This window comes from Monodon monoceros, unplaced genomic scaffold (genome assembly GCF_005190385.1).
Source record: "Monodon monoceros isolate NGI ecotype Baffin Bay Population unplaced genomic scaffold, NGI_Narwhal_1 Super_Scaffold_13, whole genome shotgun sequence".
NCBI classification, from domain to species: Eukaryota; Metazoa; Chordata; class Mammalia; order Artiodactyla; family Monodontidae; genus Monodon; species Monodon monoceros.
The window spans coordinates 23,711,406-23,734,460 of record NW_021703769.1 but is presented as its reverse complement, the minus strand read 5'-3'; the positions used below and the strand labels follow the sequence as shown (position 1 = coordinate 23,734,460).

The window sequence follows — 23,055 nt, the reverse complement described above, 5'->3', positions numbered from 1 at the left end:
GGCCTTGGTAAGGGGACAAAGAGCTGCCTGCCACAGGGTCCAGGCGGGGACCAGGGACGCCAGATGCCCCTCCGAGGGGCCCTGGGTCTGCGTGCCCGCAGCCCGCCCGCCACCCCTCAGGGGCGGGGCACTCACGTTCTCCAGGCAGGTGCTGTCCTTGTCCTTGTGTAGGTAATGCTGCTGCCAGAAGCGCAGCAGGTTGTGGAAGTTGTTGAGCAGGAAGCCAGGGTACTTCTTGCTGTGCTCCATCCGCTGCAGCAGCCGCAGGTACAGGGGCAGCCGCTCTTTCCGTCGGGCCAGCATCAGGATCACCAGGCTGGTGTTCAGGCAGCTGACATTCTCCTGCAAGCACCAGGCCATCCAGGTCACACACGTGCCGGCAGCCCCAGGGGCCCCGGTGGAGCGGGGGTGCCACTGGGCAGGGAGGACGGTGTCCCTGGCGGGGTGCAGGGGCCATGCACTGCACTGCCCCTGCAGAAAGCTGACAAGAGGACTGGGAAGAGGAACGATGCTGGCATCCTGGCCCAAGTGCCTTCCTGGTCCCTCACCCCACGCCCCTATCCCCACCCTGGGATGTTTCCGGTGGGAACGGTATCATCAGTCTAGTTAGAGTCCACTCTTCCTCCAGAATTAGCTCAGGCATCGCTTCTTCCCAGGAGCTTCGATCCCTGGGGCGGTGGGGCGCGTGCATCAGATGCAGGTGTCTCACTCCGCTTCACTCAGCACTAGACAGGCAGCTTCCTGAGGTGTCTCAGACTGTTTCGTTCACTGTGCATCCCCAGCCCAGGGTCTCGCCTCAGTAAACGTTAGAGGAAGGAATGAAAGAACAACCTTTGAGTATTACCCCCATTTTAGAAAAGAGGGGTGTGAAGCTCGGAAAAGGGTCAGCTGCACAGTTATCTGTGGAAGGAGGTGGGAGTCAACATCAGGTCCAACCCCAGAGTCTGCACAGGAGGCTGGGCTCGGAGAGCACTGAACTGGGAGTCAGAGCTCAGTGCCCATCCTGACTCTGCCCCAAATCGTCTGTGACCTTGGAGCCTTGCTCCCTCCCCAGGCCCCTTCTGTAAAATGGGGCACTGATCCTTATTGGAGAAAAGTCCTCAGAATAGCTGGGAGGGTTTCCCAGGAACCAAGGGATGGGTCTCAGGAGATGTATCGGGTTGGCCCAAAAGTTTGTTCAGTTTTAAGTAAAAAGACACATTTTTCATTTTCACCAAGAACTTTATTGAATGTATTCATTAACCAAACGAACTTTTTGGCCAACCCAACACTTCTAGGGTGAAGGTGGCTCTGGGATGAGGGTAACTGCTTCCAATCTCCCTTTCCCTGTGGCAGGTCTGCAGAGCCTCTCACCTGGGTCAGCGTCTGCACGTGGATAATATTGATGAGGCGGAAGAGGAAGGACATCTGTGTGGGCACCTGGGATATGTAGGCAAGCAGGCGGCACTCGGACAGGACCTCTGCGACTAGGGACAGAGAGGCAGAGGTGTGAGCAGCAGGTGTGGAAGCTGGTCTGCGGCTCAGGCCCAGGGGCCTGACACCCAGGCTTCTAGTCAAGCCCCCCTTGGGCTCTGACTCTGAAGCTGGGAGCCCCCACTGTCAAAACAACTACAGAAAGTGTTGGCTGCAGCAGGAACAAGTCTCCAGCTGCTCTGCCACCCCGGCTAAAGCCTGCGTTCTCACTAGAGCCCCTGCCAGGAGTCTGCTTCCACCTTTGCCTTCGGTCACGTTCGGGGACCGCCTCTCCCAGAGGCCCTCCCCAGGCTTCACCACCTGGGGGCCTCTCATCCCAGGCAAGTCCAGGCCAGGAGAGGAAGGGTGTGTGTTGTTTTTTGCATTTTGCTGGAAACAGTGTTTTTTTTTTTTTTTTTCACCTGCCATTAAGATGTCACACATGCTCATCAGAGGAAGCATGGATGATAAAAGTAAAGCCAAGAAAATCACCCTGAGAGCCACCGCCTTGACCCCAACCACGTGGGTGTTTGGTGCAGCTACTTCCAGACATTTCTGTCTCCTTGCTAGAGGCTGGGCGTTTGACACCAATCGCAGCCACACTGGACCGATTCACCTTGGCATTACGGCTTTTTCTTACCTTTCATGTCCACCTGGTTTTCGAATCGGTCCAGTGACAGAGTGACGCAGCGCACCAGCATGTTGGAGTCCACCAGCGAGCTGTTGATCTGCTTCAGGAACACCTGGAACTGGAGCGGAGGCTGGGCTGACGGGGGTGGGGGGCTCTCGGCTGGAGACGGCTGCAGGGATACCCCCCGTACCCTGGCCCAGCTGTTTCCAACAGGAAGGCTGAAGCTCGGACAAACCTGTGTCCTGCCCTACCACCTAATAAGCAGCCCCAGCAAAAGAGCTCGACTCATCTTCTGACACTATGTCCAGTGTTTTCTGCACTGAAGGGTCTACTGTCATTTCTACTTCAACTTGTCTGAGCTGGGTTTCTGCCACACACATCCTGTGAGCCTAACACACCGGGCCCAGTCCTGCCCTTCTGGGGCTCATCATGGCACCCGGCACACTGCATCAGACCCATTTCCAAGCCCACCTGCCCACAAGCGGCTGAGACTTTCATCCCTGTGTACCCAGGGTCTAGCACAGTGCCCGGCACACAGCAAGGGCTAATGAATGTTTGTTAACAACTACCCGCTGACTCCCTAGGACTCTCCAATTTAAAACCAGCACCTGAAGACTGGGCTGCAACATAACTTCTGGATGATGTGGCAAACCGCACGGAACCATGGATTAGACTTACCTTTGCATCCGTGTTGATGTATTTATTAAATCTCTTGAATGCATCAACATTAAACTTCATCAGCTCCCCCAGGAGGTCAAAGTAACTCTGGAGCACATCCCGCGACTTGCACTCACTGTCCACAATGCAGTAGAGGATGTGCTGGGGGTGGGAGAGGACAGGGTGAAGGCAGGAAGGCGGCTGATCCCGGGGACCAACAGGCACATATGGCTGCTGCCCCCAGGCTGTGCTCATCTAAGCTGCCCACCGCCGGCCTCCCCCAGCCCTGGCACATAGCTCAGACCACGTGGCATTAGCTTTGAGCAAGCATCCAGGTTGATGGAACCTGCTCCCCTGTCTAGATTCTCATCTGAGGACGCTGGTGGCTCCCAGGGCAGGGCCGGGCCTGACACACCTCACCAGGAAGTCGGGTGTGGGGGGGAGGTTGGGCTATGTAGCCATCACCTCTCTCGCTTGCCCAGGTCCGAGCTAAAGTGTCTGCAAGACGGCCAGGCTCTCCAGCTCGCAGGGAGGTGGCCGTCTCCAGAGGTAACACTGGCCACTGCCCGAGCACTGAAGCCATTCAAGTGAAGCACAGGGTTTAAGAACACGAGACACATTTTGACCCCATGGTTTGTCTTTATGTTAATAAAAGAAGAAGTTCACACTAAAGTCAGTGAACTTTTATCAAGAACATAAAGCAATTTATTAACTCCTTGAGAAGGTTTTCTGTGACAGTTAAACTGTTTCCTTTTTCATTTTTATTTTCTTGAAGTTGTATATACCAATTTGGATCCGTTCTTTTCCTTATGGATTTTTATAACAATGCATGGGTCAGTTTCTTATTTGTATCCTTTTTTTTACCCAATTGTAGCTTTGGACATTTTGCCCTACCTCCCTTCGTAAATTTTGCTTTTTCTGGAGGCCATTTTTCAAGAAAGGGAAATGAACTTTTAGTCAGCAGCAAAATATCCTCAGGGTCAAAAGGCCTTGCTGAGCAGCTTTACAGACTCCTGTAATCCTCCATGGCCACCCCCAGATCCCTCAGTCACCCGTTAGGCACCCACGGGGAACCCAGAGTTGACAGCTATGGGGAAGTACCAGGGCGATCTGCACTGGCATTTTACGATAAAGAGATCTGGTCTGCTCTGCCAGCTGTCTAGGTCTGAGGACAGGAAAGCAACACATGGGGCTGGGGAGAGGGACACCCGACACCCTGGCTCCTCCGGGCCATTACCTCCAGAAGGCCTCGCTTCAGCAGGAACATCTGGTCTGCATAGGAGGTGGTCCCTCGGAGGAAACTCTCCACAGCCCGGGCTTGCCAAAACCTGCGACCCAAATGTTGACCCCTGGCCCAGGTGGCTAAGGCTGCCCTCTTCTGGCCCATGTTCTATTCACCAAGGGGCTGGGAGATGTCTGCTGCCTTTTCATTTATCCAACAGACATTTACTGAACGTCTATCTACTAGGCATCGGGCCTCACACTAGGCATTGGGGACACATCAAGGGTCCCCATCCTCAGGGATCTGACGGCTCAGGGGGGAACAGTCCTCCATGTGGTTCATCTGGAAGGAGCTGTGTCTTGGAGAAGGCAGCATCTAGGATCGAAGGGCTGGCCCTGTGAATCACGTGTGAAAACACACTCTAGCCTCTGCCCCTTCAGAGGAACAGGAGGACATGGAAGCGAGGGGCCGGGAATGCATAAGGGAACCCGACAGACATGTGGACAGACCACCGAGCTCACTTCTGATGGGCTGTCCTAGAGAAGAGGTGGCTGATGTTGACTGAGTGGCCCCGGAGGGCACAGCTGGGATCCATAAGGGGACGTCAGGACAAAGCAGGCTGAGCTGACAGGGGACCCTTGGGGATGGAGCCTACTGACAGCTCACACCCACCCTGATGGAATGCCTCCCTCACCTGCTACTGCTGTCTGCAGCCTTTAAGACTCAACTTAGATGAGTCTAAGGAACTGCGGTGCCCTCCCTGTCCGCACCCGCCCCACCAGCCTTTCCTTTGCTCCCACGGCTCCCGGGGCAGGTCCTGGCTCCGAGTCTTTCCACACTGCAACCCCCACACAGGTTTCTTTTCATGCTTGTTTCTCACAACCCAGGCAACTCCATGTGGGCAGGGGCTGTAGCTCCCATTTCTCCCCCACCTGTCCAGCACCAGCACAGAACAGGTGCTTGGTGAATGCTTGGTCAATTCTTGAAACACACTGGTGGCACACAGCAGAAGCTAGTGAGTACGTGCTGCGTCAACACAAGGGAGACGGCAAACTCCCTCTCCCTGACAGTAACCAGATGTCCGGGGTAGAAGCTGGTGACTAAAGAAGGTCATTCTAACAGCTTAAGAAACACTTGGCTCCTGGGCCCTCAGGAGTGGCAGGTGCGTGTCCCAGATCTACCTGAAAGATGACTCAGCTGGCTCCTTCTTCATGACCTGCAGCAGACGAGTTAATAAGCCCCTCTTCCCATCACACACCAAACTCCTGAAATAAAATAGACAGGGACATATTGCGGGCAGATCTGAGAGGCTGACAGGGGCCAAATTCCACTTGGCCGAAGGACTGTGTCTTGGGGCCCTGGGGTTGGGTGTCTCTGCTGGGGTAGGTGGGTAAAAAAACATGGTGACATTTCCAAACCTACAGGATGTCCTCCTGCTCTACCTGGGTCCAGAGCACCCTAAGGACTCCTGCAGTCTCACAATTGAATAGCCAAGTGCATTCTCACTACATCTCAGGGCAGCTTTCCCTGCCCAAACTCACTGACAAGTGATCAGAGGCCAAAAACACAACCAGAGTCACACAGGGCTCAGAACTGCTGGAGAGAGGGCTGCTTACAACAAAAGTGGGTTTGAAATACCATGACAGAGTCTAGCAGATGGGGCAAAGTCCGTGCCAACAGGGTGAGGCAGGGAGTACCCTGGGCCCCAGGTTCAGCTCCAGCTGGCCTTGGACAAGTACCTGAGGCTCTGGGCCTCTGCTTCCTGGTCTAGGAAGCAAAGACAGTAAGTGAGGAAATGACTCAGGTTGCATTATCGGGGAGAGAGGGCCAAGCAGGCAGGGACTCTAGGTCCTTAAACTCCCCCTTCAAATAGAGCAGCTCTACTATTCACCCACTACAGGTGTTAGGGTGGGACTATATTCACTTTCATTTGAACAAAGATTTCTGCTACTTTAAAAGTAAAAACAAACAAACAAACAAAAAAGGCTGGAGAATTACAACTCCTGTTGCTGGATACAGTCCTCCCTCCCTCCCCTGACCCCTGTGAGCCTGTGACTTCCCTGCTCCGCTCTAGAAAGTGAGGCAAGTATAACCCAGCTAATGGGACTTGGCAGAGGGCAGGAAAGGAGCATGTCAATAAAGCTGAGTGACAAGGGAGAGAGCAGAGTATATATGACCTGTGGGAGGTGACCTGAGCCCCTGCTCCCCACTCTGTAAAGTGGAGGTGACAATGGCACTTCCCTCCAAGGGCTGCTGTGGGGCTCCAATGAGATAATGCAGGTGACGGGAGGACAGTGCCTGGCACAGAGGAGCCCTCAAGACATTGTAGCTACACGTGAGTGAGGAAGGACAAGTACACACACCTGTGTGCACCCATCTGGGAGCCCTGGGACACGCAGGAAACCAGGGTGGGCTGTGGGCCACAGATGCACCCCAGCCATGCTCACCTGTCAGTGTTGAGGACGGCTTCCACCTCGGGGATGTTGGCCTTGAGAGAGATGGCGCTGAGTTCATTCAGCTCTTGGTTGTTGAGCAGTAGATACTTGTTCCTGAAATAAATGTGTTGGAGGTGGTAAAGGACAGGAACTGTGGCTGCCGCATCAACACTGGGCTAGTCCCCTGCCCATCTGCTGTGGAGGGAATCCGAGAAGCCCCAGGGTACCCGCCCCCAACGCCACTTACCCCGAGCCAGCATTCTGTGGCAGGGCACGCAGCCCACTGCGCTCAGGCTGTGGGAGTCTCCCTGGCCCCAACGCCCACCCTCTGCCTGCCACGTCCACTAATGAGGCCCCTTTCCTTAGCATCTCTAGGCCTTTCTTTTGCCACTGAACATTTCTATTTAATTTCTCAAAGGCACTTTCAACTCAGTGATGTCCAAATCAAACTCATCATTTTACTCAAGACTGGCCCTGTTCCAGCATTCCCACCAGGAGGCCTGAGTCGGCTGTGACACTCCCTCCCTCCTTTCCCTTTCACATCCAGGCCTCTCGTCACCCAAGTGATGTGGACAGAACCAGCTTCCTAAATGGTCTCCCCACAGGAGTCAATCCCACACACAGCACCCAGAATAATCTTCAGATAACTGGAATGTGATCATGTCACTCCCATGAAAAATGCTCCCACATTTTCGCACTGCTTTAGAATATATAAAATCCAAGCCTGAGAACATGACCCATTAGATTTAAGAATCTGATGAAAGCTAGGGGCTCAATTCTTCAGGAAAAAAAGGACACATTCAGAACATATTGGTGCCGTTTTTCAGGGCTGACATACTTGCTGGAGCTTGAGGCCTTCAGACAGAGAACCTCTCAGAGAGGATGATCAACATGATCCAGACAAAAGCTGCAAAGTGAAGGCCCCTGAGGTCACATGTGTCCCCAGGCACGTCCCGTCAGCTTATACAATATTTGAGACAAATATAAACCAGCACTTAAAAATCAGGACTTTTCACATAAATCTTAATTTCTGGCTTTCCTTGGGGGAAAAACTCAGAAGCTATGCAACACTGGGCCTTGTTTCCTGTACACCAACAGCTGCTAAGAGCTGAGCAGTGGCTGCCTGTGTGTTCCAGCTCACCAAGGTCTCACCAACGCCAAGGTCAGCTGCCATTTACCCCTCCCCTGCACTTTCCTTATAGCAGAGAATCATTCTCCAATACATCCTCCACCAAACGTTGGACAGTAAAAATAAGAGGGCAGAGTGTGTTTCAAGGAAAACAGGGGAGAGTACATCTCCTTGTACAGGTGAAGAATATTCCATCTGCTCAACATGCCAATACTCAGCCCACTTTGGCCATCTGAGGTTCCTGCTGGCCCCTGCAAATAGCCAAGCTCCTGGCTCAGAGGGACAGACGGCTGAGAGCTGTATTGACCCCAAGGGTAATAAGGGGCCAGCAACTTCCGCACTCACTTCCAAGGTGGCTGTGGGGCAAGGGGAAACTCATTGTAGGGCCTGGCATAAAGGATGGGCTGCACAAATGGCAGCCCTGATCACGGAAGTGCAGCCCCATGCAGTTGCCCTGAGGTGAGAACGGCGCCCAGGTCCTCCTGAGCCGAGGTTAGCAATTAGACAAAGGGAGAAGAAAAGACAACGAAACAACTCTCCTCCCAGGGATGGCTCGTACTTACTCATGGTGGTCGCTGAAACTCTGGAGGAGCCTCAAAAACTGAATCTTCAAGGTGATGTCCTAAAATACATGTGCATCCTCGATGTTAAAACCACAGTCACAATGTTCCAAAAGAAAACAAAAGGCTCTGGTGACAGCCTGGATGTCACTCTGCTTCTCTGAGCCCCTGTCCTCGTGCACAGTGAGGACTTCTCTTTAGTCAGAAAACCCTTTGTCCACATCTGGCCAACAGGAGATTAAGCTAATGTAGACCCTTCCTGTTAAAAACACCCCAACATACTGGATAAAAAATAACTGAAATTGGGCTTCTCCGGTGGCACAGTGGTTGGGAATCCACCTGACAATGCAGGGGACATGGGTTCGAGCCCTGGTCCGGGATGATCTCACAAGCTGTGAGGCAACTGGGCCCACGCACCACAGCTACTGAGCCTGTGCTCTAGAGCCTGTGAGCCGCAACTGCTGAAGCCCGTGCACCTAGAGCCTGTGCTCCACAACGAGGGAGGTCACCGCAGTGAGAGGCCCGCGCACCGCAGGCCTCTGCTCGCCGCAACTAGAGAAAGGCCCACGGTCAGCAATGAAGACCCAATGCAGCCAAAAATAAAATAAATTTTTTTAAAAAAGTCTTAAAAAAAAACCCTGAAATTATTTTAAATGTGAGGCTAAGTTCACAGGAAATTCCACTAGAATCAGAAATGAAAGGACCGAGTTCAGAGCAGCGAGCTGATGGCTGGCAACTCCGGGTGGGTGGAGAAGTGGAAATGAGACTTATTCGGGCCAGGGCTTGGGTTTCAATGCTCTGCAGGGACCAGACAGAACCTTGGGCCCATGGAAAGCCTGCAGAATGTAAACATTTGGTGAAAAAAGGGTTAGAAAAACCCCACCTACCAGCCCAGGGAGCTGGCAAAGAAGCCTGTCTCTGCCAGGGTGCTGCTGGTGGTGGAGGGGAGCCCCCAGGTCCCCAGGAGGACCCTGGGCTCATACTACCAGAGTGGGAGGGCAGACACTCAAATGAAACCTTGCCCTGGGATGCTGTGCCCCCTGAAGTACCTGGCAGACAAAGCCAAATGTTCTATAGGACTACTTCCAGGGCCCAGGCTACACAGGTACTCACAGGGAAAACAAGCTCCCCCTCCCCCAAAGGTGACCTACAAACAGTACAGAACACAAGGCAACACTCCACCCCGAGGTGAGTCTGAAGACTCAGACACAAGTAGCTCCCCATGAGCAATCCAAAAAATACCATAAAAAAGTATGTTATGAATAATTAAAGAGGTAAAATTAAAGACAGAAAATGCAACAGAAGAACAAAATATTAACATAATGAATAAAAGACCACGTAGCTTTTGACAAAGATCCAGACAAAATGTCTAGAAATGCAGAATATATTCACTTGAAATTAACTTAAATGGATGTGCTGAAAGGTAAATCTGACAAAGCCAAGGAGAAAAACAGTAAACTGGAAGATACGGCACTGAGGAAAGTCCCCGGAATGCAGCTTAGAGACCAGGGAGGACCCGTGTCACTGGGCCTGGTGGCCGTGTGGCACTTTCCCCCTCATGCTGATAGCCGATGATCCTTCTTTTGCAAGAAACAGAGGCTCAGAGATTCAGTGACTTGTTCAAGCTCTCCCAAAAAGCTGAGTGGCACAACAGGGCTCCTGACTCCCAGTTCAGTGCTCTCTAGGGCACCGTGAGAAAGACCAAGCAAAGGTGAGCCCTTGACCCTTAAAAAAGAGAAAACCTCCTAAAGCCCTTTTTGGAGGCAGACCACTGGCGTGGTTCTGGAAGGCAAACCTACTATCAGTGGATGTAAATTACAATGGGATAGAGAACAGAATGAGGAAAAACTTGCTGTTCCGTAGCAGAGAGGGTAGCCCTGTCTGGAGGAAAGTGAGTGCCCTGCCCAGAGGTGAACAAGGGAAGGCTGGCTGGAGGGCCTCAAAAGGGATTTCTGGATAGGTGAAGGGTGGGGGTTAGATCCTTCCCCAAGGTGGCTTCCAATTATGGGGTTACACAGGCTATGACTTTCAGTTTCTGCTCTACTCTCAAAGAATGAAATTTCAAAGGGCCAACAGCAGTTCTTGAAAAAACTACTTCTGGCAAGCAAAGCCCATCTGTCACCAGGGACCCTGCTCACCGGGCTACAGTCACAGTTCTGGTTGTGACCGTGGAGGACAAGGGCAGACGCTGAATGCTTCCTCCAAATCAGTTTGTCAAACAAATTGTTCAGCCCAGGGATCAGCTTGAACTCCGCAATCATTCTGTGAACCTGGATGGGGCAGGAAGGCAAAAGCATTAAGACAAATGTGCTGTGAAGGCCTATCAAAGCCTGGGCAGGTAGGTACCATGAGGCTTCAGGACGAAGAAAGCATTGCTGAGGTTTAAAGAAAACAGCCACACTTACTCTACCCTCACCACCACTCCCACTACGCACAAACACACTTTTAAACTCTCTAGAAGGAGACATTAATAACTGGTAAAATTATATGCTTCATGGGAGAACCCTGAATGTTCAGGATCAGAGGGGAGAAAGGCTTCACTTATACTCATTTACACCTTTTAATACAGAACTATGTGAATTACTGACCTATTAAAATAATTTTTTACATAACATAAAACAAAACTATTACTACTTTTCAGGGCTGTTGTAAGGATAAAGTCAGAAAACATATGTCTAGTCCAGAGCACAGCCCCAGTACTTACTAATTCCCATTTTACAGAGGAAAGGAAAGTTTAGCAGGACTGATGTGGCCAAGGCAGGGGTGGAAATGTCACCCTAACTCAGGTGTTCTGATCTGAAAGCCTGTCCCTTCCCCGTCCACCACAGGCTGGTGTTTATCTTGGGAGACCAGAACTTGACAGTGCTGTGACTCTGGGCAACATTCTTCTTTAAGCCTGAGTTCCCTGATGGAAAATGAGGGCTGATGAAGCTGTTGAAAGGGCTGAATGAGGTAATATGAGGGAAGCTCAGGGCCTGACTTACAGGAAGCACTGGAAAAAATGACTGTTGTATTGATTATTTTCATTAGCACCAGAGGGATGGAACTTATGACATTTGGTGAGCATTTCCAGTCTAGTGATTTCAACTTAGCCAAGACTGGTCAGAGAACCTGGCCCGAGTGCACAATAATAAGGTCACTCCAAGGAGGAGCCTTCTGGGGAACCTGGCCGGGGAAACTGTTCCCCCTGCTGTCCTGGTCTAGGCGGGGTCTGTGAATCCATGTTCCCACAGTGCCTAGCACACAGTAGGAACTCAGTTAATGCTGACTGTGCAAATGAGGACACACCAGCATAACACTGGTTCTCAGGAAAGGCAGGGTTCTGAGGCCAGCTGATGGTCCCTCCCAAGGAAGCGGCGGCTGTTATCACAGTTTAACTAAAGACCACAATGATTCATAGAAACTTGGTAACAGGAAGGCTCAGAGAGCAGGGAACTGCCATGGTGAGGGGACAGAAAGAAGAGTCAGGGCAGCAGAGTTTAAATCCTGGCTCTCACGATGCTTGAGATGACTGAGAGCAGGGCCCTTTTTTGTATCTTTGTTTTCACAAGCATCAAGTGGGGTAGAGGTCACCACCTGCTGTATAACTTACCAAATAACCTCAAATTCAAATATGAATGACTATGAAAGTGCCTCAAAAAAGAAAAAGCACTCAACACAGGTTAAGATATCGTGACTAATATCTTTTACAAGAAATATATTCCATATTAAAGGAAGGAGCCCCAGTGCTGTGGACATCAGGGCAGGATCTCATCCAGCGTCCTGGTTTTAAATGCCAACCACAGGGTGACGACGCCCAAAGTTATACCTCCAGGCCTCTCCTCTCCCCTAACTCCAGGTGCAGGTAAGCCAAGTGCCAATTCTAACAGACACCTAAACCTAACTTGTTCAAACTGAACTCCTCCCCATCCTCCCTTCAGACGTCTGCCCCTCCAATCCTTACCCACCAGTCTTAACCATGTCAATAAATGGCAAACCATTCCTCTCACCTGCTTGGAAAGAGGTAAGGAAGTTACCTTTAACTCCTCTCTCCACTTATGTCCACATCTAACCTATCAGCAAATCTTACCTGTTCTACCTTCAAAATAGATCCAGAACGCAAGCACCTCTCACCACTCCTGCCACAAACATGCTGGTCCTAGCTACTGTGGGCTCTTTCACACAGCAGCCAGAGGATGGCTTCCCATTTCACTCAGAGTATAAACACAAGAGCCCTTAAATGGCCTATGAAAGCCCAATGCGACCTGGCCCCCGTGCGACCCCTCATCCAACCTCTCCTCGCTGCTGGTTCCTGTCCATCCCCCAGCTTCCCTACTGTTCCACCAACCCACCAGGCAGGCTCGCACCCACTTCCCATCTGGGCCTGCTCCCTCTACCTGGCAGGCTGTCTTGAGGGTTAGCAGTCCTGGCTTCCTCGCTTTCTTCAGGACGCTGCTGGGCCAGATGTCATCTTTCAGCCAGTCTTTTCCCTGCTGCCCTCTCTAAAATTGCTCCTCACTTGTAAACTTGTGACAACTGCACCCACCTCACAGAGAGCTGTGTGAGAGTACAGTCCCTAACTCAAAAAGATGCTCAAGGACTGCTGAGCTCCCAGCTCCCACTTCCCTTAGCCCACCCCTCCCCCCAGGCCTCGTTTCACCCCTAGGAGAATGCGTAGGGAGCACGAGTGGGCCACTTATGCATCTTGAGGAGTGCTGCATACTTCTAGAGCCCTCCCCCTCCTCCCTGCTCCTCCCTCCTGGAACTGCTTCAAGGTTCAAGGAACCTCAGCATGGCTGGACCCCCCGCAGTTGCCTAGTTTTCATAACTTGACACAGTTCCAACCCACCACCCCAAGCCCCCATCAGCCTAGCAACTCCTCCAGTGCATCTACAGGGCAGACACCCACCCTTTACTCTGTACATTAACAAGGTCAGATAACATGGCTAAGCCGCCCACTCCTGCCTGGGGCACCAATGCTCTGTCTAGAAATGATGCCCACAGCAAGGTACAGTGGAAAGACTATGAGCCCCGGAATCAGACTGGTTTCCTGACGTGTAAAACAGGGACAAGGGAGCCAACCCCTCGCTTTGCTGGCCAGAGACAGAGGCATTGTGAGGGGCGGCCTAACAGGTGCCTGGGAAGTGTCTGCCCGCGGCTCCTCCTGCTCTGAGACGTGGCGGAAGGGCCCACCTGGTTTCGCTGGCGCCCCATCAGCAACACGCAGAGGACATAGAGCACTTCCAGTTTGTACATGATCTCATGCATGATCTTCATTGACTGAGGCAGCTGGGTCCTAGGTGAAGTGTGAGGCAGGCCATTTTCCTCCGAAGCCCCTGGAGGAGGGAGCACAATGGAGGCTGAGACAGCCACCAGGAGAGAGGGTTCAATCACTGCTTGTGAGGAAACATGTTTCTGCCCCTCAAACCTGCTCTGAACAGACCTGAGGTAACAGAGCCATCAGACTGGGCCCTGAGTCCGTGACAGAGACTTTGAAAGCCACAAAACTCTCTCCAGGCCACCGGGTTCAGGGAAGCTTAGAAACTTAGGAACATGGACTCTGCAATTGTATCCCATCAGCTTTTAACACCCAGCAAAAATACTCTAACACAGCCAACCCAGTAATCTGATCCATGCCCTGCCCCCAAATCCCTTCTCCTGCCACCGCCAGACCCACCGCGCCCACCCCGAGAAAGTGCCCAGACACATGTCCAGCAGCAAACTGTGTCAAATTCTCTTCAGGTCACAAAGGACTCTTGAGTACTTGGTCCCTCTGCTTAGATGCCACAAGGGGGCACTGCTGAAGGACTAAAATGGATGCTTTTTGAAGACTTTTTTCCCTCCTGTTTTTCAAACAGCCATGGAAAGTTTCCTAAGGCAGACGAGGCATCACAATCGATACTAGTGATACAGATGAACATATTATCTACTAGCAGGTTTTCATTTTACCCAATTTCATTACTAGCGACAACAGCAAAAGCTACATAATATTCATGGACACAATATGTGTCAGGCATTGGGTTCTGGGCTTTAGGTAAACCATCTCATTTCCTCTACTACCCAGTTAACAAAAAAGTCTCAGTGGGTCACGCAGGCCGCAGTGGAGGGTACTCTCGGGAATGGGGCAGAGCAAAGGGATGAAGACTGAGGGTGGGCTGTGGAACGACAACTTGCTGGCTGTGTGACCCTGAGCAAGTCACCTCCTCGTCAGGCTTTCAAGTGCTCTGCAAACGGGAAGAAAAGTAGTGCTGCAGCGATCGGCTAGAGTTCCTGTGAGGAGTGAAGGAGGACACAAGAAAGCCCAGCACCTGATTCTTGGGAAGCCTCACTCTTAGGTCCCTATTATTTTAAAAGGTCAGAGTCAGGAGACCTTAGGATTTACTTCCCCTTAGTTTTCCTCATCTTTAAGGTGAAAGGATGAATCAGTAACTACTAAGGTCCTTTTAAGTTCCTATTGGAACTGTTGCCCTAGAGGCCTTTTGAAAAGGCCAGAAAGTCTATGTGGTACAGAGCAGTGGTCATGAGATATATTCGGGTGAGGCACATGCAGTTATGATTTCTGTACGGTGATATCATGACCTAAAAACCTAACTTACTCCACCCTACAGACTTAGAACTATTTTTTCCAGCCATGTTACATCACTAATATAAAAGCTGAAAGACGACCAGCTGCTGAACGAAGCATGACAGAGAGGCAGTGCAGCACAGTGGTTAAGGACTCGGAGCCAGACTGCTGGGTGGCTTTGGGGAAGTCTGTTGATGTGTCTATGCTTCAGTATCCATCCTCATCTGTAAAACAGAAATAATGGCAACAGTACCCATCTCTTACCAACGCTGCAAAGATTAAATGATTTAATATATTGAAAGTGCTTAAAAAATGCAGGGCACATGTACCCAACATACAAGTATGTGTTAAACAGAAGTAGAAAACGAACTCTGAGTTTTTGCTAATGCTTGCTTGCTATATGCTTTCTTCCTTTTAATCTGCAAGCTCTTAATGGCAATGAAAGTGACAGCCAGCAAAGACTAAGAAAAATTTACTGGAAAAAATCTAATTGAGACAATTCTATCTATTCACATATCTTTTCTTGCATGTTGGGAGGAAAACCATAATTACTCAATTTATGTCTTGGGACTCCTTGGCCCCGCTCCCAGAACACTTTAAGAGTCAACTGATTTGTAAAGAGAAATCTGAAAGGCTATCACGCAGAATCGCGCCTCTGCTGCACACCTGCCATGTAGCCTCCAGCGCCTCAGCGTCCTCACCACCTAGCTTGGGGGTCTGGGGGGGACTGCGGGAGAGGACGTCTGTGGAAGGAGCAGGGGCGGCGGATGGCGCATGAGCCCTCCTCAGTAATGAACGTCTGTGGAGAAAGAGAGATGCAGGCAGCCTGGACTCTGCCGAGTCACTGCCAACTTTTGGTGCCTGGTTTGCAAAGGCCTGACAAGAAACTCTCTGGGATAAATATTTTCACGAATCACAGTCCTGAAAGCAATGGCCAGAGCTTAGTAACAACGTGATTCCCAAGGACGAGGATGGAAAAATTAGTTTAAGAGGCCTGTGCTTCCCTCCAAATCTCTTCAGCTCCACAATACTGATTAAAGTGGGTACCACCCTCCATATATCTGTACTGTACCCTGGGGCACACTCACTTTAAAAAAAAAAATAAAACAGCTCTGAGCTATGATTCACATGCCATACAATTCACCCCTTTCAAACGTACAATTTATTGGCCTTTAATGTATTCACAGAATTGTGCAGCCATCTCCACAATCAATATTAGAGCATTAGTATCACCCCTAAAAGAAATCCTGTTCACATTAGCAGTCAATCCCCATTTCCCGCCAAGCCCCTACAGCCCCAGGCATCCACTAGACTACTTTCTGTCTCTATGGAACTGCCTATTCAGGACATTTTATATAAATAGAATCATATAACTTGTGTTTTTTTGTTTCTAGCACAACGGTTTCAAGGTTCATTCAGGTTGCAGTACGTAACAGTATTTCATTTTTTTAAGCTACTGTATAATATTCTATTACATACAATATATCACATTGTTATCCATTCATCAGTTGATGAACATTTGAGTTGTTTCCATATTTTGGCTATAGTAAATCTTCTCTCATGAACATTCGTGTCTAAGTTTTTGCGTAAACATATGTTTTCATTTCTCTTGGGTATATACCTACAAGTGGAATTTCTAGGTCATACAGAAACTATGTTTAACCTTTTGAGTACCTGACAGACTGTTTTCCACAGTGGCTGCACCATTTTGCATGCCCACCAACAGGGAATGAGGGTTCTGATTTCTCCATCTCCTTGCCGACACCTGTTATCTGTCTCTTTTTAAAAATTAATTAATTAATCTTTCGCTGCATTGGGTCTTTGTTGCTGCACGTGGGTTTTCTCTAGTTGCGGCGAGCAGGGCTACTCTTGGTTGCGGTGCGCAGACTTCTCATTGCGGTGGCCTCTCGTTGCGGGGCACGGGCTCTAGGCACGTGGGCTACGGTAGTTGCGGTGCGTGGGCTCAGTAGTTGTGGCTCGCGGGCTCTAGAGCGCAGGCTCAGGAGTTGTGGCGGACGGGCTTAGTTGTTCTGCGGCATGTGGGATCTTCCCAGGCCAGGGCTCGAACCCTTTTCCCCTACATTGGCAGGCGGATTCTTAACCACTGCGCCACCAGGGAAGCCCCATGTTACGTGTCTTTTTGATGATAATCATCCTAGTGGGTGTGGAGTGGTATCTGATTGTGGGTTGGATTTGCATTTCCCTGATGGCTAATGATGCTGAGCATGTTTTCATGTGCTTGCTGGCTTTCTTATATCTTCTTTGGAGAAAGTCTATTCAGATCTTTTGCCCATAATTTGAAATGGGTTGTCTTTTCATTATGGAGCTGTAGGAGTTCTTTATATCTCCTAGATACAAGTACCTTATTAGATATATGGTTGGCAAAAATGTTCTCCACCCTCCAAAAATGTTCTCCCATTCCGGCTTTTCACTTTCTTGATGGTGTTTTTTGAAGCACAAAAGGTTTTAATTTTAATGAAGTCCAATTTACCTATTTTTCATTTGGCTGCCTGTGCTTTAGTGTCATCTAAGAAACCACCACCAAATCCAAAGTCATAAATATTTATCCCTGTTTTCTTCTAAGCGTTTTATAGGATTAGCTCTTACATTTAGGTCTTTGATCCTTTTGAGTTCATTTTTATATATGTGAGGTAGGGGGGTCCACTTCATTCTTTTGCATGTGTACAGCTAATGGTCCCAGTACCATTTGTTGAAAAGACTATTGTTTCCCCAACTGAATGGTCTTGGCACTCTTGCTGAAAATCAACCGACCACATAAGTGAGCGTTTATTTCTGAACTCTCAATTCTATTTCATTGTATATGTCTCTCTTTATGCCAGTAGCACACTGTCTTGATTACTACAGCTTTGTACTAAGTTGAAAAATTAGGAAATGTAAGTCCTCCATGTTTGTTCTTCTCCTTCAAGATTGTCCTGGCTATTTTGGGCCCCTTGCATTTCCAAATGAATTTTAGGACCAGCTAGTCCATTTCTGCAAAAGAGCCAGAGGGGATTGTGATAGGGACCATGTTGAATCTGTAGATAGATCTGTAGATCAAGGTGTGAAATTTTGCTACTTTAACAATACTGACTCTTCTGATTCATGAACATAAGCTGTCTTTACATTCATTTAGGTTTTCTTTCTTTCAGTAACAGTGATGTTTTGCACTTTGAATTCAGAGCATAAGTTTTATATTTCTTTGCTAAATTTATCACTATTTTATTTTTTGATGCTCCTTTAAATGAAATTGTTTTAATTTCATTTTTGGTCTGTTCATTACTACTGTATAGAAATACAAGTGATTTTTGTATACTGATCTTCCATCCTGAAACTGTGTTGAATGAACTTGTTTATTGGTTTAGCGGTGTTTCAGTGGATCCTAAGGTTTTTCTATATAAAAGATCACATCATCTGTGACTAGAGATAGTTTTACTTCTTCCTAATGTGGATGCCTTTTATTTCTTTTTCTTGCCTAACCACCTAGCCAGAACCTCCAGTACAATGTTGAATACAAGTGGTAAGAGCAGATATCTTTGTCTTGTTCTGATCTTAGTGAGGGAAAAGCTTTTCAGTCTTCAGCTGTTAAGTATAATGTTGGTTGTGGGTTTTCTGTAGATGCTTTTTAACAGGCTGAGGAATTCCCTTCTATTCCGAGTTTGAATGTTTTTATCATGAAGATGGAGTTTGTCAAATGCTTTTTTTGCATCTATTGAAATAATCATGTAGTTTTTGTCCTTTGTTCTATTGATATGCTATATTAAATTGATTTTCATATACTGAGCCAACCTTGCATAAATCCCACTTAATTATGTATATACACTTGATCAGGTATATAATCCGTTTTTGCTGCTGTTATTTTGTTTGCTAGTATTTCGTTGAGCGGTTTTGCATCTATACTTGTAAAACACATTAGTCTGTAATTTCCTTGTGATGTCTTTTTTTCTTTTGGTCTCGTTTTGGTATCAGGGTAATATGGCTTCATAGAATGAGTTAAGCAAAGTTCTTTCCTCTTCTATTTTATGGAAGAGTCTGTGATGTACTGGTGTTACTTCTTTAAATGGTTGGTAGAGTTAACCAGTGAAGCCTTTTGGGCCAGGGCTTGTCTTTGGGGTAGTTTTTCATCACTAATGCAATCTCTGGTTATAGGTATGTTCAGATTTTCTATTTCTTCTTGAGTCAGTTGCAGGAGTTTGCATCTTTCTTACAATTCTTCCATTTCATCTAGGTGATCTAGTTTATTGGCATACAGTTGTTTATAGTATTCTCTTAGAGTCCTTTTTAAAAATCTTTGTAAGGTTGGTTATAATATACCCTCTTTCATTCCTGATTTTAGTAATTTGAACTTGTCCCTTTTTTGCTTGGTCAGTGTAGCTAAAGGTTTGTCAATTTTGTTGACCTTTTCAAAGCACCAACTTTTGGTTTTGTGGATTTTCTCTATTGTTTTTTTATTCTCTATTTCATTAATTTCCAGTCCAATCCTATTATTTCTTCTGTTTGCTTTGGGAATATAGTTTGCTCTTCTTTTTTCAATGATTTAAGGTGGAAAGTTAGGTTATTTTTTGAGCTCTTTTTAAAAGTAGGCATTTACAGCTATAAATTTATAAGCATCCTTTAGCTGCATTCCATAAGTTTGGTATGTTGTGCTTTCATTTTCATTCATCTCAAAATATCTTCTAGTTTCCTTTGTGATTTTATCTTTGAACCATCAGTTATTTACTGCTTAATTTCCATACATTTGTGAATTTCCCAAATTTCTTTCGCTATTAATTTCTAATATCTCTCCCTTGCGATTGGAGTACTTACTTTGTACAATTTTAATCCTTTTAACTTTCCTGAGTTGTTCTTTTTTTTTTAAGGCCTAGCATATGGTCCATCCTGGAGAACATTCCATGTGTACTTGAGAAGAATATGTTCTCTACAGTTGTTGGGTGCAGTGTTCTATATATATATCAGTTTAGTCTAGTTGGCTTACAGTGTGGCTCAAGTCTTCTATTTCCTTGCTGATCCTCTATATAGTTGTCCACTATTGAAAATGGGTTATTAAAGTCTCCAACTATTATGTTGAACTGCCTATTTCTCTCTTTGAATCTGTTGGGTTTGCTTCATTTACTTATTTTTGGCTCTGTTGTTAGATACACACGCTGTTATATCTTGATAGATTCACCCTTTTATATTATTATAAAATCTATTTTTTAAATCTCTGATAACATTTTTGTTTTAAAGTCACTCTTAGTACAGCCACTACAGTTTTCTTATGGTTGTCCTTTGCATGATACATCTTCTTCTGTCATTTACTTTCAACCTATTTCTACCTTTGAATAGAAAATGTGTATCCCGTAGGCTGTATATAATTGGATCTTTTTAAAAAAATCCAACATGACAATCTGTTTTTTGAATGAATTATTTAATCCATTCACATTTAATGTTATTACTGACAAAGTTGGATTTACTTCTGCCTTTTACTTTTTGTCTTCTATATAGCTCACTTTTTTAAATTCCTCTAGGTTTTTTTTTTTTTTTTTTTTTGCAGTACGCAGGCCTCTCCCTGTTGTGGCCTCTCCCGTTGCGGAGCACAGGCTCCGGATGCACAGGCTCAGCGGCCATGGCTCACGGGCCCAGCCACTCTGTGGCATGTGGGATCCTCCCGGACCGGGGCACAAACCTGCGTCCCCTGCATCGGCAGGTGGACTCTCAACCACTGCGCCACCAGGGAAGCCCCCTTTAGTTTTCCTTTAACACTTTCTTTTGCATTAAGTAAATATTTTCTAGTATAACACTGTAATTCCTTTAATGACTTTCTCACTATATTTCTAAAGTTACTTTCTTAGCAGTTGCTACAAGGCTTGCCTGCCATATACATCTTAACTTGACAGACTCTTTTTCAGATATAAATTAACTTAATTCCAGGGCTCCCAGAGCTCCCTTTTCCCCCTTTTTGTGCTATTATTATGCATACTACATCTACATATGCTAAAAGCCAAACAACACAATATACTGTACAATACACTGTATACATTGTTACACAATACACTGTTATAATTATTACTTTATAAAATTTTATGTCCATTAAAGCAGCTGAGAAAAGAAAGGAGAGCAAGTAAATATTTACAGAGTCTGCTCTGCTATAGTGACCCTCTTATTTACCATTTTGATTTTCTTCACTGGTTCCTGTCAATCCGAGTTACCACCTTGTCCAATTTCCTTACTCCAATAGAACTCTGGGTCCACCCACCTTCTTTGACCTGTTATTGTCAAATATATTACATTTCTATATGTTATAGGTTCAACAATGTAACTATAAACACATAGTTTTATACAACTGCTTTTGAAATTAGTTAAGGAGAAGAAAGATGCACATATATTGTCTTTTATTATTATACAATTACCTTCACTGATCCTCCATTTTTTTGCTGTGTGAATTTGAATCACTGGCTGAGGTAACTTGCTTTCAGCCAGTATTTCTCCTAAGGCAGGTCTGCTAGTAGTGAATTCCCTAAGTTATTGCTTATCTAGAAAGCTGTTTATTTCACCTTCATTTTTGAAAGAAGGTTTTATTGGATGTAATTCTTGGCTGAGTTTTTTCCCAGCACTTTGAATATGTCATCCCACTCCCTTCTGGCCTCTATCATTTCTGATGAGAAGTAAGCTGATAATCTTACTGGGATACTCTTGAACATGATGAGTCATTTTTCCCTTGCTACTTTCCAGATTTTCTCTGTCAGCATTTTCATTATGATGTGAATGGGTGTAAATCTTTTGAGTTTATTCTACTTGCAGTTCTTTGAACTTCTCAGATGTGTACATTAATCATATTTGGGAAGTTTTCAGCTATTATTTCTATTTTTCTGTTCCTTTCTCTCTCTCAGTGAACTTTTCATTCCAGTTATTGTATTTTTCATCTCTGGAACTTCCATTTGGCTTTTTATATCTCTTATCTCATTATTAATATTCTCTATTTGATGACACATTGTCATCACTGCTTCTTTGAGGATAGTTTCCTTTAGTTCTTTGACCATATTTATAATGGCTGCTTTGAAGTCTTTGTTAATTCTGGTATGTGGGCTCTCTCACAGGCAATTTCTGTTGCCTGCTTTCTCCTACGTTTGTGTCATACTTTCTTGTTTCTTTGCATGTCTCGATTTTTGTTAAAAATCGGACATTTTAAGTAAATACTGTAGCAACTCTTGATACTCTTCCCTCTTTCTTCTTTCAGGGCTTGTGGTTGTTTTCTTGTTTATTTGTTTTAATGCCCTGGCTAGCCTATTTCAGTAAAGTCTATTTCTCTGAGGACTGATGAGGCCATTTGGCAGAGAGCGCAGCCTTGGGCATGTGTCCCTGGATGACAGTGTTTTAGCAGGGCTCTCTTTGTCTGGCTCTTTCCTTGATATCTCTGTTAAACTTTCTGCCTCATCTAGTATGAAACTCAGTTGTCAGGCTCCACTAACTGCTGGCTGAATGCTCTACTGTTTTTGACAATGCCTTGAGGCATAAATTGCTCCAAAGTCTGATTCAATTAAATTCAGGCAGGGGTAGTTTTTGAGACTGAGGTTTGTTTTGACCTCAGCTTTAAGTTCTTCTTAGCCACCTCTTTCCTTGGTTCTCTCTGGTGAATTAGCTGGCATACGGTTTGGCTTTTTGTTCTCCATTAAAAAGAGCTCCTTTTATTTTCTTACCACCAAAATCTACACTGTTTCTGAGAATGACCTTGAGCTCAAACTTCCCAACATTCTGTTCTTACCTATTACCTCTCCCCCTGGCAAAATCTCAGTGCTATTACTCTGAGCAGGATAGGTAGCCTCTATAGCCTCCTCAGCTTGCCTCTCCCTACATAGTGGAACCTCTGTCCTACAAGAGAGCTGGGGCAAGGGCAATAAAGGCCATAGAATTCTTCGCCTACTGGGCCTGGGTAGAGCTTCTGTACTATGAGTACAGTATGGAGGTGGGTGGAGGGAAGGAGCCCCTGGCATTATGCTAAATCAAATAAGTCAGAGAAAGACAAATACTGTATGATATCATTTAATGTAGAATCTAAAAAAGCTCAGAGAAACAGCTAGTGGTGGTTACTAGTGGTGGTGGTGGTGGGGAAATGGGGAGTTACTGGTCAAAGAACACAAACTTCCAGTTAGAAGATTAACAAATTCTGGGTATCCACTGTATAGGATGGTGATTATAGCCAATAATACTATATCATATAATTGAATGTTGCTAAGAGAACAGATCTTAAATATTCTCACCAGAAAAAAAGAAATAGTAATTATGTGATGGGAGAGAGGTGTTAGTTACTGCTACAGTGGTAATCATTCTACAATATATAAATGTATAAAATCAACACATTGTACAATTCAAACGTACGCAATATTATGTGTTGATTATATCTCAAGAAAGTTGAGAAAAGGGATGGAGGGAGGGAGGGAGGGAGGGAGGG

General features: G+C 46.8%; 1 protein-coding gene across 3 annotated transcripts in view; it reads right to left on the bottom strand.

The window, feature by feature from the left end:
- The window catches only part of TRPC4AP (transient receptor potential cation channel subfamily C member 4 associated protein), a 77,910-nt gene that overhangs the window by 1,007 nt on the left and 53,848 nt on the right, over positions 1–23,055 (bottom strand). The window contains exons 9-18 of one of the 3 annotated variants that reach the window (XR_003793365.1): positions 13,259–13,425; positions 10,225–10,356; positions 8,090–8,148; positions 6,410–6,511; positions 5,144–5,227; positions 3,978–4,068; positions 2,762–2,902; positions 2,093–2,201; positions 1,354–1,466; positions 136–795 (exon numbers count right to left, since the gene is read on the bottom strand). Coding sequence is in view for 2 of the 3 variants with exons in the window: in XM_029222224.1 (XP_029078057.1) it covers positions 136–342; positions 1,354–1,466; positions 2,093–2,201; positions 2,762–2,902; positions 3,978–4,068; positions 5,144–5,227; positions 6,410–6,511; positions 8,090–8,148; positions 10,225–10,356; positions 13,259–13,425 (1,205 nt within the window). In the remaining variant the exon portion in view is untranslated. The remainder of the gene's footprint in view (positions 1–135; positions 796–1,353; positions 1,467–2,092; positions 2,202–2,761; positions 2,903–3,977; positions 4,069–5,143; positions 5,228–6,409; positions 6,512–8,089; positions 8,149–10,224; positions 10,357–13,258; positions 13,426–23,055) is intronic. The other 2 variants (XM_029222224.1, XM_029222225.1) reach the window with 2 other exon arrangements.